The sequence below is a fragment of the Eleutherodactylus coqui genome, chromosome 1, assembly GCF_035609145.1.
Source record: "Eleutherodactylus coqui strain aEleCoq1 chromosome 1, aEleCoq1.hap1, whole genome shotgun sequence".
Taxonomy (NCBI): Eukaryota; Metazoa; Chordata; class Amphibia; order Anura; family Eleutherodactylidae; genus Eleutherodactylus; species Eleutherodactylus coqui.
In genome coordinates, this window is record NC_089837.1 from 226518945 (window position 1) to 226533975 (window position 15031).

Sequence of the window (15031 nt, forward strand, 5' to 3'; positions counted from 1 at the left end):
TCTGGATCCACGGGAGACCTAAAATAAGAATAAACTTACCCGCAGCGGACCGTGCATAACTTCCCTTCTTCGCGGCCGGATCTTCTTTCTTCGGCCTGGCAGATGTGCCCGGCGCATGCGCACGGCGCACATCCGCCGGCCGAAGAAAGAAGATCCGGCCGCGAAGAAGAGAAGATCTGCACGGTCCGCTGCGGGTAAGTTTTTATTCTTATTTTCAGCCCTCATGTCCGCGGGGCAGGAGGGACCCGCTATGGATTCTCCATTGAGAATCCGTAGCGGGCCTGATTTTTCCCCGTGGACATGAGGCCTTAAAGTTCCAAGACTTAGGCCCAAAGTCCATGGGTGGATTTGATTAGCAGAAACTTCACAGGTCACCCTCGCAGAAGATCCACAATTCAAAGTGCCCATAGGGAAGCATTGGCATCCGCAACATGAATTTAAGCATGCAGATTTGATTTGCGGACCGTTGTGTGGTAAAACAAATCACAGCATGCTCCATTTCAGTGCGGATTCCGTGCAGACTGGCTCAATAGAAGTAAATGGGTGCTGACGATCCGCAGTGCATCCACAAATACATTTGCGGATGCACAGCCGATTTGAAGGTTAAAATCAATTGGGGAGGCGGGGAAAAGGCTGGGAGGTGGAGGTTGCAGATTTTTTTCCGCGCTGATGATTCTGAGTACATTCGTTTGAAAAAACCATTGCATCCGCGATATGCCACAAATGGTTTCCGCTGGTCTCCTGCTGCGGAAATCCGAATGCTATATCCGAATGCTGAATCCGATCCGCCTGTGGAGATGAGGGCTTAGGGTTGTTTCACGCTGGTGAGAAATTGCGCCATTCTCGAGAGTCAGTAAAAAATCAGACTATGAAACCAATGATTTTCAATGCTTTCCTTCCCATCTGCAATGTTGAGAGAGAGAAAAATTGTGGCGTGCTCTATCTTTCTGCATTGTGCAGTTTTTTTTTTTGTTTTGCTTTTTATTTAATTTTTTTAATCTCCCAATTTTGCAACAAAGTAACATACGGTGTGGGTGCTGGCCCTTTCCTACAGCCGACATCCGCCTGTAACAGTTCCGATCAGCACCGATCGGAGATGTTAACCCTTTTAAATGTCGTAGTGAGTTCTTACAGCTGCATTTAAATGCTCTGATCAATGTTCAGGGGTGCTATGAGATCGGGGGGTGCCGTGCGGTTGCCATTGCAGCTGGGGGTCTTCTGAACGCTCCCAGGGCTGCTATTGCCGATTGTCTATCAAGCCATGCTTAATGTCGTGGCTTGTTTGCCTGCCTGTCAGATCTCCGTATAATGTAATACTGTGATACTATATTATACTGCAGGAGCGAGCAACCCTTCACTTAAAAAAATATATGTGTGTGTGTATATGTATGTAGGTAAATAATTTCATACCTTTTAATAATACATTTTAAACCGAAACTGCGCGGTCCGCACAGAAATAGGACATGCCGCAATTTGTTTACCTCGCGAGTTTTCACACGGTCCAATCGCGGCTGACTGCATAGGATTGCATTAACCAATACAATCCTATGGCAGCGTGCATGGGCGGAAATTCTGCTGAAAATCTCGCTGTGCAATTTCCGCCCGTCTGTATTCACCCTAAGAAATTGTCTCAAAATATGCTTCACGTCCCTAGACTTTTAACTTTATTATTGCGTTGAACCACCGCTATGATTTACCGTGAAGTGCTCCACACAGCTTGTACATAAAGCCAAATGTCACTGCCTCCCTTCTGAGCCCGGCCATGTGCCCAAACACCAGTTTACATCCACGCAAAGGAGATTTCTAAAAACTGCAGAATCTGGGTAATACATTAAGTTTTGTTTCTCTGCTAACTCCTGCTGTGTTATAGAAAAAATGTTTTTTAAATAGAAAATCTACCCAAAAAATGGAATGCACTTAACCCTTTAGATGTTGGACAGGAATTAAAGTAAACTTCTTAAATGCAGTTTTGAGGGGTGCTGTTTTTAAAAGCCATGTCAGAACTGAATTGGTCCTTTTAAAAACCCTGTTTTGTGGGGGGGGGGGGGTTGTTGTTTTTTCTTTCTTTGATTTGCTAGTAAATGTCAAAATTACTGCTAAACTTATGTACTTTGTGGAGTCTTAAAAAAAAATAACACAAAAAATGATTGCAATATAAAGTAGGCCCAAGGTAAATGTTAATTAACTATTTTGTGGTGTATGACTATCTGTCTTGGGCTGAATTCACATGGGCGCATATCGACTGGGCTTTTATTCCTGGCCGATATATACTGCCCCTCCGATGCACTGGTTTACAATGCATCAGTGCACAGGGGCGTATTTCTGCAGCATAAAAGCGCCCGGCTGGGCGGCTGCCATAGACTCCTATGGGAGCCCATGACAGCTGCCGTAGAAGGGAGGTGGAAGGGATTTGAGCAGCGTGACTGCTAAACTCCCACCCCCTCCCTGCTCTACTCCGCCTCTTGCCGGTTGAGCTAAACTGTTCCCCCCTACTAAACAGCATTGCGGCCTCGGCGTATATGCGTCGGGCCCCTGCCATCTGAACGAGCGCACAAACGTTAGATTTGTGCACCCATTCACGCGTTTTACGGCGCCGGCGGGCGCACATAAAAACGCCTATGGTTGTGTGAATAAGCCCTTTATAAGCAGAAAAACTCAGTTTAAAAGTTTGTGAATTTTTCAGTAAATTTTTATTTTTATTAAAAGCAAATTAATGAAAATTTACCACTATCACAATGTCACAAAAAAAAAACACCTTTCAGAATTGTCAGTAAGTAAAAACATTCAAGTTATTCCACATAAAGTGACAGATGTCAGATTTGAAAAATAAAGCGGTGTCCTGAAAGCCAAAATAGGCCATGTCCTTAAGGAGTTAAAGGGAACCTACCATGTTGTACAGCGCATTGAAGAACAGGAGGAGCTGTTTGCAGATAGGACTGTGTATGTACAACATACTGTTGCAGTTGGTGCAGGTGACACCGGAATCTTGGTACAATGTGGACACCACAGGTTTACAAAAAAATTTTTTTTTTTATTTTTGTTTTTTTTTCTTTTAACAAACTTTGAGAAGAAATTGTCAGTAGAGACTTCTGTAAATAACAATATGCAGTTATTCAGAAACGTTAGACAGTCTAACTGACTCTAACAATCATGTTTCTCTGAAAATAAGACAGTGTCTTATATTAATTTTTGCTCCCAAAGATGCACTAGGTCTTATTTTCAGGGGATGTCTTATTTTTCCATAAAGAATAATTCACATTTATTATTGAACAAAAAAGCACATTTATTATATACTGTACAGTAGTTGTCACAAACCAGCATAACCAGACAAACTGTGAATCCTATCAAGATTTTCTTGTTACTACCATTATTTCCATGTACATACTGTCTGGAGACTGTAACAATCGCCCCCTAAAGAATCAAAGTGACACACTGGTTGCCTGATTCACACACAGGGCCACAAAAAATAAGGGCTGTAAAGTACCTGGCTCCCACACACTGTCTGGAGACTGTAAGGCCGGCTGTCCAAGGGCGATGCGGTATTTCGCGGCGAAGCTCCGCCGCGGGAGCCGCCGGCGGATCTCCACTAGTCAGCCCTATCTAATAGATAGGCTGACCGCGGAGAATCGGGGCAATTCGCAGCATGCTGCAAATTGCCTGCCGCGAGAAGAGAATCACAATAATTCTTTGCTCGTGAACAAGTGCCGGTGCTTTCCATAGCAATGCGTCATTCCTGGACGACTTGTAGAGTAGTGCAGCTTCCGGCCACCAGGGGGAGCTCATCACAGACTCTCACAGCAGGGACAGAGCTAGGTCTTGCTTTCAAGGGAAAGCCTTATATTTAGCACTTCAGCAAAACCTCTACTAGGTCTTATTTTCAGGGGATGTCTTGTTTTTGGGGAAACGCGGTAAGAATATGCTTGACTTTGAACATGTGTGGTATGTGGGCAATCTCTTTATAAATCACAAAGCTCGACAACACACTTCAACTGTAGAACATGTAGTAGTACCACCAAACGTTTCAACTCTACAATGGCAGTCGCCCACACACAGTCTGAACGTTACGCCAAACGTTGTCCAATAATTTGTCTAACTGGCGGGTATAGATGTGTTCCTCTGGTGTCTGGTCAAGCTTGTGTATTACAGCAGGGAAAGAGCCAAACTATATAATTTTGCTCTTTTTATATTTTTAGAGCACTTACAATATGCATTGAGTAATGAATATTTGTATTTTCATCTCAGGAAACAGGTGAATGTGATAAATTTGGATGCACCTACGAGTTTTTAATTACAAACCAAACCAAGTATTGTTTCACGGCACAAGGCAGATCAGACTTTTTCCCTATGACTATGGACAAATCAAAGGAAATCTGCATAACAATTAATGAAACAAAAGGTAAGCCATGACTGCAGTGCTGCTCCTGTTACCATGCACTACCAGAGGCAGGGTGTCCTTTTAAAAACATGGCAGTATCTTCTAAGCATTTATGAATCGTATACATGTGAAGAAAAATGTATTTTAAGGACAATTTGGAATCACATCATCTTATATGTTCAGAGGAGTTGGTCATTTATTGGAACTTTAGTTAAGAATAGTAAGTCTGACGCAATGAAGCCTATTACTATAAACTTGTTCAGCCAATACAGCACCTGAAGTTGGAATCTGGATACAGATGAAGCGTAGGGAGTTACTAAAGTGCAACCTAAAATGCAGTGGGCTTTTTTTTTTTTTTTTAACTTTGTCGTCATTGCATCCTATCTTTGTTTTACTGAGAATTTTTATTAATTACAGTAGTGCAAGCTGTACAAATGTGGGCTCCCTAAGCTTGATATGTCCTTTTTAGATGTTTGGAGCAAGACAAGAGAAAAACAAAACTTTATCTCGCACCATGAGCTACAATTTTTAAAGCAAAAAAAAGAAATGTGGTGTTTTTTTTTTTTTGTACTGGATAGCTGTGGCTAATGCCTTCAATATATGCCATCCATCACCCATACCCTGCCATGTTATAAAAAGAATATATTTAACATGTCCTTTTTTACTCTATAGGACATTGTTTTTGTGTCATGAGACATTAGAATCCTTAATGAAATTAAAGCCAAGGTAAAGTGTACAAAGTGTAGGGTACTTCCTCTGAAGATTTGACACAAACATTGCTACAATAATCATCTATTTTGCTTTTATCTTAATGAAACCCCTTCGACCTGTGACCTCATGGTATGTCAAAAGTCGCACCATTGGCATAGCTGGGGGGAGCAGGCGGGGCATGTGCCCTAGGCGCAGAGTTGGGCTTAAAAAAATAATCAGAGGGTGCCAGGCTGAATTTACTAGATGTATATTTCTGGCTGTCTCCTCCTCTCCCTGTTCTCTCTTTCTACTGTGCCCACCCCTCAGACTACCTGCTTATGGTTGCTGAGCTCTTGACCCCTTTCATTGCCATCATGGAAGGGGAAAATGTCATCTTTTCCTGGTCTTCTGGACCTGCTGTTGAGCTGGGAACTGAACATGTTCGTCATCTGGGTACAGCAGCTATAGCCTGGTCCGTAGTAGGTAAAACTTCTGCTCCTCCAGCAGAAGTAAAAAATAATTCTGTCCTAATTTTCGAGCCTGTCCACCATTAAAGAAACCTCTCTCTGGGAGCAGTCACTTGTCGCCTGACTGCAGTGTACTCTGTAGTAGTAGAGCTGTGGAGGAAAGATACTTTTCTCATGTTATAGACAAGTCAGAAGCTTTTAAGCAGTGAGGGTCCTGGTGCTGAGACCCTCACTGATCACACAAACAAAAAAGCAAAGGTGCTCAGCTGACAGCGATGCCCCTTTTTAGCTATGGCGTGCAGAGGCTCATAGAAAGTATATGAACCTATACAAGACTAACACCATGGCTGTAATAGGGGCAGAGCAGATTACTACCAGAACGGCGTAGCACTAAGTTGAGCACTTCTGCCTGTTTTGTTTCAGAAATTAGTGGAAGACGGTAGCACACATTTTTGAATTGGGCGGTGTATAAGTGAATGTGAACAACTGAATGATTTGCAAACACAATACCAAGCAATTTATCTGCCTGTATAAATGGGGTGAATGAGTAAACTCATTGCTTTATCATTCCGTGTAATAGGAGCCTGCCATGGCTGCAACAAATACAGTAACAGAAATGTGCTTCAGGACACGCACACATTTAGTATCTGAATAAAATCACACACCAATTGTGGTGTTTATATTAACTGCATAGAAATGCAAGATTCTTGGCACATATTTCGAGCAAAACATGGGCCCATCCACAACGCTCAGGGTACCTAGGAGGTAAGACACTTCTTTCAGCGAAAGGCCTCAAAAAAAGTAGAATACTTGGCTACTGACCACAGTTTTCAAGGGGTTATCCCTGATTTTTGTCCTGAGTGTCAGCTATAATACGGAAGGTTTTGTTTGGTTTTGCCTCCCCTCATCATAACGGTAACTTATGTCTGACAATGCCATCCAGTTTGCTACTTGCGCAATGTATGCGGTCCTTGATCAGCCGATCAATGGTGCCTACTGTTGAGTAAGATGCGTGCTTGTTGCTCATTTGGATGCCCAAATCCTGAATCTAAATGAGCAGCTGGCAACACTGAGAGCCATTGACAACATGGAAAGGAGTTTGCTGCTCACTGAGCAGGCACTCACTGGGGTAGAGGCGGGGGCGGATGGTAGTTCGGAAGAGCAGGGGAATCGAGCAGCTAACTGGGTGACAGTTAGAAAGGGTAAAGGGAAGAGAACCAGGGAGGCTAGTCCTGACTTGGCACAATCCAACAAGTTTGCAAAGTTGTCAAATGAGGGGGATGCCATTACAGAGCCAGTACCACTGCAGCACGACATGCCCTCTGAACGCCAGGGAGATGACAGCTCCAGTGAGAAGGGGACAGGGAGCGCAGGGCAGGCTAGACAGGTCCTAGTGGTGGGGCACTCAATTATAAGGTGGATAGGGCATTCTGCCACAAAGACCGGGATCGTTGGAACGGTGTGTTGCCTACTGGCACTCGAGTTCAACACATCGTGGATCGGGTTGACATTACTGGGCGGGGCTGGTGAGGATCCAGAGGTCATGGTGCACATTAGCGCCAATGAACAAATTAGAGGTCAATGGAGGGCACTAAAAAAAAAACTATTTCAGGGATCTAGGATCCAAGCTTAGGGCGAGGACCGCCAGGGTGGTTTTCTTGGAAATACTACCTGCAACACAAGCCACATTAGAAAGGCAGCAGGATCTTAGGGAGGTAAACAAGTGGCTCCGGAGTTGGTGTATGAAGGAGGGGTTTCGGTTCCTGGAGAACTGGGCTGACTTTGCTGTCGTCTAGAGGCTCTACCGTAGGGATGGGCAGCATCTTAATGGAGAGGATGCAGCTGTGCTGGGGAAGAAGATGGCTAGAAGGCTGGAGGAGTGTTTTAAACTAAGGACCTGGGGGGAAGGCAAAGAGAGAAACGGGGGTAGACCGTGCAGATAGCAACCTGGGACCAAGTAATGGGAATGGGGGTCGAGCAGGGGATGGGATTTAGTACAGTTAAAAGTGACAGAACAGCCTATAGTACCATTAGTAGCACAATGAATATAAAGAATAACAACCATATAAATTGTATCGCAATGAATGCAAGATGTCTGATCGGTAAAGTGAGGTGAGCTTGAAGCAAGAATGACTGATGAAAATTACGACATAGTGGGAATAACAGAAACATGGCTTGATGAGAAGTGCGATTGGGCGGTGAATTTACAAGGCTACAATCTCTTCAGACGAGACCGTGGGGAATGGAAAGGGGGAGGGGTGTGTCTGTACGTTAAATCCTACCTAATGCCTGATAGGGGTTTTCTATAGGCCACCAAAAGCAACAGAAGAAACTGAAATCGTATTTTAAATAAGGCAGATAAAAGAGGTGTCAAACCGCAATGAAATAATTAATATGGGGGACTTTAATTATCCGGATATAATATGGGAAGACGAAACCTGCAAATCTCAGAAGGGTGATAAGTTCTTCAGAACAATTAAAGACAACTACCTTACCCAACTTGTGTGGGAGCTAGGTAGAGAGAGGGCCACCTTGGCCTTATTAACTAACAACCGGACCGAACAATGGGGGTGCAGGTTGAGGGACGCTTCGGAAATAGTGACCACAATATAATTAATTTCCAGCTGTCATTCAAAAAGAAGCCTTATCGGGAGCAACAAAAAAACTAAACTTCAGCAAAATTTGATCAGCTAAGAAATACTATCAGTAACATTAATTGGGACAGCGTCCTCAAAAATAACAGTACAGATGACAAATGGGAGAAGTTTAAAAACCTCCTAATTACCTTGTGTGCAGTTAAACCCTCTAAAAATAAAAGAACTAAAAGTAGAAAGAAACCAATGTGGCTCGAAGACTGTAAGGGGGGGCAATAAACGGTAAAAAGAAAGCGTTTAAACTACTAAAACAAGAAGGCAGCGAAAAAGTGTTAAAGTATACAGGGAAACAACCAAAAGATGTAAAAGATCAAAATTGCTAAGAAGGAGGCAGAAAGATTGATCGCCAAAGAGAGCAAAAATAATACTAAACTATTCTTCGACTATATTTGCACTGGGAGCACTGGCCCTTTAACAAATAATGCAGGAGAAACCATAAAAATCTATGTGGGGGAAGGCAAATCTATTAAATAGTTTCTTTTCAAGTGTATTCACGAATGAAAAAAGAAATGTCACGCGAGATGCAGGTGATAAAAGGAACCTCCCGCTAAATATTGCATACCTAACACAGGAGGAAGTACACAGACGGTTAAAGAGGATTAAAATCGATAAATCGCGAGGCCCAGATGGAATACACCCAAGGGCTCTGAGGGAACTAAGTGACATGTTAGCTAGACCGCTATTTCTTATATTTATGGACACTACAGAAACCGGGGTTGTACCACTGGATTGGCGCATTGCCAATATGGTTCCAATATACAAAGAGGGGACCAAAAGAGAGCCTGGTAACTACAGGCTGGTAAGTCTCACTTCAATAATTGGAAAAATATTTAAGGGGTTTATGAGAGATGCCATCCTAGATTACCTCAAGGAGGACAACGGTATAACTCCTCATCAGCATGGGTTCATGAGGGGTTGATCATGTCAGACCAATTTGATCAGCTTCTACGATGAAGGAAATTTTAGGCTGGACCTGGAAGAGTCTATTGAGCTTGTATATCTGGATTTCCCCCAGTCGTCTCCACGACAGCACCAATGAGATTGCCTCCTCCTGGTAGGACAGGAACATACTGAGAGGTTAAAAGCTCCCCCCCTTCCCCACTTTCCTCAGTGTCTTCCTGTCCTGCCAGGAGGCAGGATCTATGAGAGGAGCTGGTGGAGAAGCCAGCGAAAGCATACAGGCGGATCGGAAGGCAGTGGCTCACCCTGTCATCCCTTCGCAGCCAGACGACTCCCGGGACGCCACATCAGGGTGGTAACCCCCGGGCCAGGTTCCTCCCGCGGCGGCCCATGGGGGGTTCAAAGCGGGAGCCTCAGTCCCCCTCGTCCTCCGGCAGAAATTACAGCGCGGCGCTCCAGGAAGCCCTTTGACGGCAGGGGGCGGGGCGCCGCATCTCACGTCCAGCGCGATGACGTCATCGCGTCTGCATTAGGAGCGGAGGGGGCGGGGCTTAGCGCAGGAGCGCGAAAATTCAAATAGGAACCTGAGAGAAGCCAGAACACCAGCATCACAGGTCGCAGGGTGTCTGCAGCACTGGTATAAAGATGAGTGCTCCAGCCCCAGAGACAGCTGAAACCTCAGCCTCAGCGGCCGTAAGTAGCCAGTGCGGCAAAAATACAATGCAAATATCCAGTATGTTGTGTATGGAAAAATTGCATGTTTACCCGCAAAAATGCTTTGTTTGTCAGGGGGATAAAAAAGGCATCCCCCCCAGAACAAAACTGCGAAAGTGCGTGGAATGCGGGACGAGACTGCCAGCCACGTATCAGAGGCCTCTATGCAAGGCATGCGTGGCTAGGCTAGTCAGAGAGGAATCGGGGGGGATTCCTGGATGACGTTAGAAAGCTGGTGAAGGAAGAGGTTCAATCAGCTCTAACGTCACTGCCGGCACCGCCAGCGAAACGCCAAAGAAAGGCATATGTTCCCGAGGAGTCTTCTGATTCCGAGAACTCCATCGGATCAGAGCAAGAGGAGCAGGCGGCCGAAGAGTCCTCAGAGGAGGAGGACTACAGGAAATATTTGTTCCATCAAGATGAGTTGACGGAACTAATTAAATCAGTTAGGGCTACGTTAAAAATAGAACAGCCCAGAGAGCCGCGGACCCGACAGGATGAGATATTCAGTGGACTTGGGGAAAGGCGCAAACATACCTTCCCGGTCCACAAAAACATCTCTAAAATAATTCAGAGAGAGTGGAGTAAACCAGACGCAGGTTCCTACTCCGCTCGAGGCGTAAAAAGGAGATACCCCCTGGAGGAGGAAGCTTGCGCAAGCTGGGACGAAATACCTAAGGTAGACGTCCCGGTGGCCAAGGTAGCCAAGAGGACGACTCTGCCCTTTGAGGATGCCGCACAGCTAAAAGACCCCATGGATCGCAAGGCAGAGGGACTCCTAAAGAAATCTTGGGAGGCAGCGGCAAACATCCTTAGGCCAGGGATCGCAGCCACTTGCGTGGCGCGGACCCTGGGGGTATGGTTAGAGCAGCTGGAACTACATCTGACCAACAAAACGCCGAGGGATCAGATCCTTAACTCCCTTCCCATCCTGCGCATGGCCACTAACTTCCTAGCGGACGCCGCGGCCGAGACCGTCAAGCTCTCAGCAAAAGCCACAGCCCGCGCTAACTCAGCCAGAAGGGTGTTATGGCTGAGGTCATGGTCAGGCGACCTGGCCTCGAAAAACAAATTGTGTGCCCTCCCATTCTACGGCCAATTTCTATTCGGACCGGACCTAGATAAAATTCTAGAGAAGGTGGCCGACAGGAAAAAAGGGTTCCCTGAGGAAAAACCACAGAGAGTGAAGACCTTTCCCCGGGCCCCAATGCAGCAGCCCGAGGCCTACCGAGGCAAGGGCAAGACAGGCCGCTGGAGTTACCCCAAGGGGGGCAGAGGAAGGAATATCCTCTTCAACCCCCATCAGGGGGAGCCGAAGCAAAGACCCTGACGCCATCCCCGTAGGGGCAAGGCTGGGGAGCTTTGTGGATCAATGGGCCGCAATCTGCGGGGGCCCATGGATCCCAAAGATCCTACAGCACGGATACCAAATAGAGCTGGTATCCATCCCCAGAAGGAAATTTATTACCACGCGAGCCCCAAAAAAACAGCTACATTTACTAGGGCAAAGCGTGCGCGACTTGCAGCGGTTAAACGCAATATCTCCCGTACCGCGAAACGAGGAAACCCAGGGCTATTACTCCAGGCTCTTTTTAGTAAAAAAACCCGGCGGGAAACACCGGACGATAATAAACCTGAAAGACCTGAACACCTGCGTCCGATACAGGAGATTCAAAATGGAAACCATCTCCTCGACAATAAAGTTGATCCCCAGAGGAGCCTACATGGCGTCCATCGATCTGAAGGACGCGTATTTTCACATCCCGATCCACGAAGATTCACAGAAATACCTGCGGTTCGCAGTGGACATGGGCGGAAGAACAGAGCACCACCAGTTCAGATGCCTGCCCTTCGGGATATCCTCAGCTCCCAGAATCTTTACCAAGATTATGGCGGAGGTAGCCGCCCACCTGAGAGAAAAATCGATCCTAGTAGTACCGTACCTGGACGATATTCTGTTAATAGCAGAGTCCAAAAAACTCCTAACCAAACATCTGGAGACAGTGCTACAACTTCTCCAATCATTGGGATGGATTATAAACTGGGAAAAATCCAGCCTAGATCCCGGCAAGCAGAAGACGTTTCTGGGAATAACTCTCGACTCAGAATCGCAATGCTCCTACCTACCCGAGGAGAGAATACAAAAAATCCGCAGAATAGTCAAAACCTTCCTACGAAGACGATTCTGCACAATTCGGGAGGCAATGTCTCTCCTGGGGAGCTTGACATCATGCATCCCAGGAGTAGCATGGGCCCAGGCCCACACCAGAGCCCTACAGGCCGTAGTCCTATCCTCGTGGGACAAAAGGCAGTCCTCGCTAGGGGCAAGGATGTACATCCCAAACAGGGCAAAAACATCCCTGCGTTGGTGGACATCCCCAGAGAACCTGCGGAGAGGGGTTCACTGGCTACAAAACCCAGCCATCCACATCACAACAGACGCAAGCGCCTGTGGATGGGGAGCGCATGTGGGGAACCAATTCTTTCAGGGTCCCTGGCCTCAGAGGATAAAAGAACAATCCTCAAATTTCAGAGAACTACAGGCAGTTTGGCAGGTTCTACAGCAGTTGGGCAACTCGCTACAGAACCATCACATAAAAATACTGTCAGACAATGTCACCGCGGTCGCTCACATACGACACCAAGGGGGCACAAGATCTCCCCCACTGCAAAGCATCGCACAGAAAATCTTTCACTGGGCGGAGGGCCAGATCCTCTCGATCACGGCAACCCACTTAAAGGAGACACTAAATGGAAAAGCAGACTTCCTCAGCAGGAAGCAGATAGACCCAGGAGAGTGGTCCCTCTCCCCAGAGGCATTCAGAATCTTAACCAACCGGTGGGGGACCCCACAGTTGGACCTCTTCGCAACCAGGGAGAACACAAAAGTAGGCAACTTTTTCTCCCTCCGGCCAGGAGATCGTCCGATAGCGGTAGACGCCCTGGGCCAGGACTGGGGACAAGGACTGGCCTACGCCTTTCCTCCCATACCACTAATCCCCAGGGTTTTACAGCACTTCAGAACCCAGGGATGCACGCTAATCCTAGTGACCCCCTTCTGGCCAAAAAGAAGCTGGTTCGGTCTTCTGACAACACTGAGCGTCCAGGACCCAGTCACCTTGCCTACCTGGACGGATCTTCTATCGCAGGGGCCACTGAACCACCCCGGCCTGGACAAACTCCATTTAACGGCATGGCTCTTGAGGAATCCTCGCTAAGAAAGAAAGGATTCTCAGAGAAAGTAGTAGAAACCCTAATGTCCAGTAGGAAAAAGACGACCCACCTGATCTACCAGAAGGTCTGGAGAAAGTTTTCCTCATGGAGAAAGTTTTCCTCATGGAGACAGGGAAGGGATCGCGGGGATTCTATCCCCGACACTCCGCTAATCTTAGAATTCCTGCAGGAGGGCTTAGAGATGGGCCTCTCCCCGAGCACCCTAAAAGTCCAAGTTTCAGCCCTTAGCGCTATCTGCGACACAAAATTCGCAGACGATAGATGGGTCCACAGGTTCCTAACAGCAGCAGCTAGATTACGCCCTAGGCCCATAAACCTGTTCCCAGACTGGAACCTTAATTGGGTTCTAGGGGCCATGACAGCGGTACCATTCGAACCGATCAAAGCGCTACCTATAAGAATGCTGACAATCAAGACCATCTTCCTAGTAGCCATTACATCCGCAAGACGGGTTAGCGAACTACAGGCCTTGTCCATCCGCCACCCGTTTATGAAAATTACAGACACCAAACTAATATTTAAAACAGACCCGGCCTTTATGCCGAAAGTAGTGTCAGATTTTCATAGGTCCCAGGATATAATAATCCCCTCATTCTTCAGCCACCCAAAAAACGAGGAGGAAAGAACCCTAAGCTGCCTGGACGTTAGGAGAGCAGTCCTAACCTACATAGATACAACGAGCCACTGGAGGCGGGACGACAACCTGTTCGTCCAGTTCAGTGGCCCAAATAAGGGTAGCAAAGCAGCGAAAAGTTCCATAGCCAGGTGGATCCGCCTGGCCATCATAGAATCCTATAAAGCCCTCGGGAAGGAGATCCCGTTAGCGCTTAAAGCCCATTCCACAAGGGCAGTAGCGTCCTCGTGGGCCGAACACAGTTCAGCCTCGGTCGAGCAAATTTGCAAGGCCGCAGTCTGGAAAAAACCCCACACGTTTACTAAACACTATAGGGTAAAAGTGCAGCAGGACGAGGACATGGCCTTCGGCCGCAAAGTCCTCTCGGCAGCGATCCCACCCTAATAAACTTTAGTTGGTACGTCTCATTGGTGCTGTCGTGGAGACGACAGGGGGGAAAAGTGGATTATACCCACCTGATAATCAGGTTTCCAGTAGTCTCCACGACAGCACCCGTACCTTTCCCGCCCTAGAAAAATAAAATAATAAATTTAAAAATTAAAAAACCCCCAGTTAGGGGAAAAAATTTAAGTTTAGCTCCTGCCTCGGCAATTCGTTAGAATCCACTGAGGAAAGTGGGGAAGGGGGGGAGCTTTTAACCTCTCAGTATGTTCCTGTCCTACCAGGAGGAGGCAATCTCATTGGTGCTGTCGTGGAGACTACTGGAAACCTGATTATCAGGTGGGTATAATCCACTTTTTCTCTAAAGCATTTGACACCATGCCAGATAATAGGCTGATATATGAAACGAGACAGCTCGGACTGGGTGAAAACATATATATCTGGATAAAGAACTGGCTCGGAGATAGAAAATAGAGGGTCGTAATGAATGGATCGTACTCTGGGCCACCGTCGCTAGTGGGGTGCCACAGGGTTTAGTACTAGGCCCCATTCTGTTCAATATATTTATCAATGACCTGATAGAGGGGCTGCACAGTAAAATATCAATATTCGCAAATGATACAAAATTCTACAAGGTAATAAATGTACAACTACAAAATGACCTGGATAAGCCTGGGGGATTGGGTAAAAAATGGCAAAGGAAGTTCATTGTTGAGAAGTGTAAGATTATGCACATAGGCAGGAGAAACAGATGTCACCAATACACACTAAATGAGGTACTACTAGGGAAAAGTGATATGAAAAAAGACCTGGGGGTACTAGTGGACTGTAGACTTAACTGGAGCATTCAATGCCAGTCAGCTGCCGCAAAAGCAAAAGAAAGTCTTGGGATGCATCAAAAGAGGTATAGGCACAAGAACATTATTCTTCCACTATATAAGGCACTTGTCAGGCTTCACATGGAATATATCTGTACAGTTCT

The 15031-nt window shown here is 46.4% G+C and overlaps 1 protein-coding gene across 1 annotated transcript in view; it reads left to right on the plus strand.

Annotated features, from left to right (window-relative positions):
- The window catches only part of IFNGR1 (interferon gamma receptor 1), a 60523-nt gene that overhangs the window by 35091 nt on the left and 10401 nt on the right, over window positions 1-15031 (plus strand). The window contains exon 5 of the mRNA XM_066606094.1: window positions 4243-4396. Coding sequence (XP_066462191.1) covers window positions 4243-4396 — 154 coding nt within the window. The remainder of the gene's footprint in view (window positions 1-4242; window positions 4397-15031) is intronic.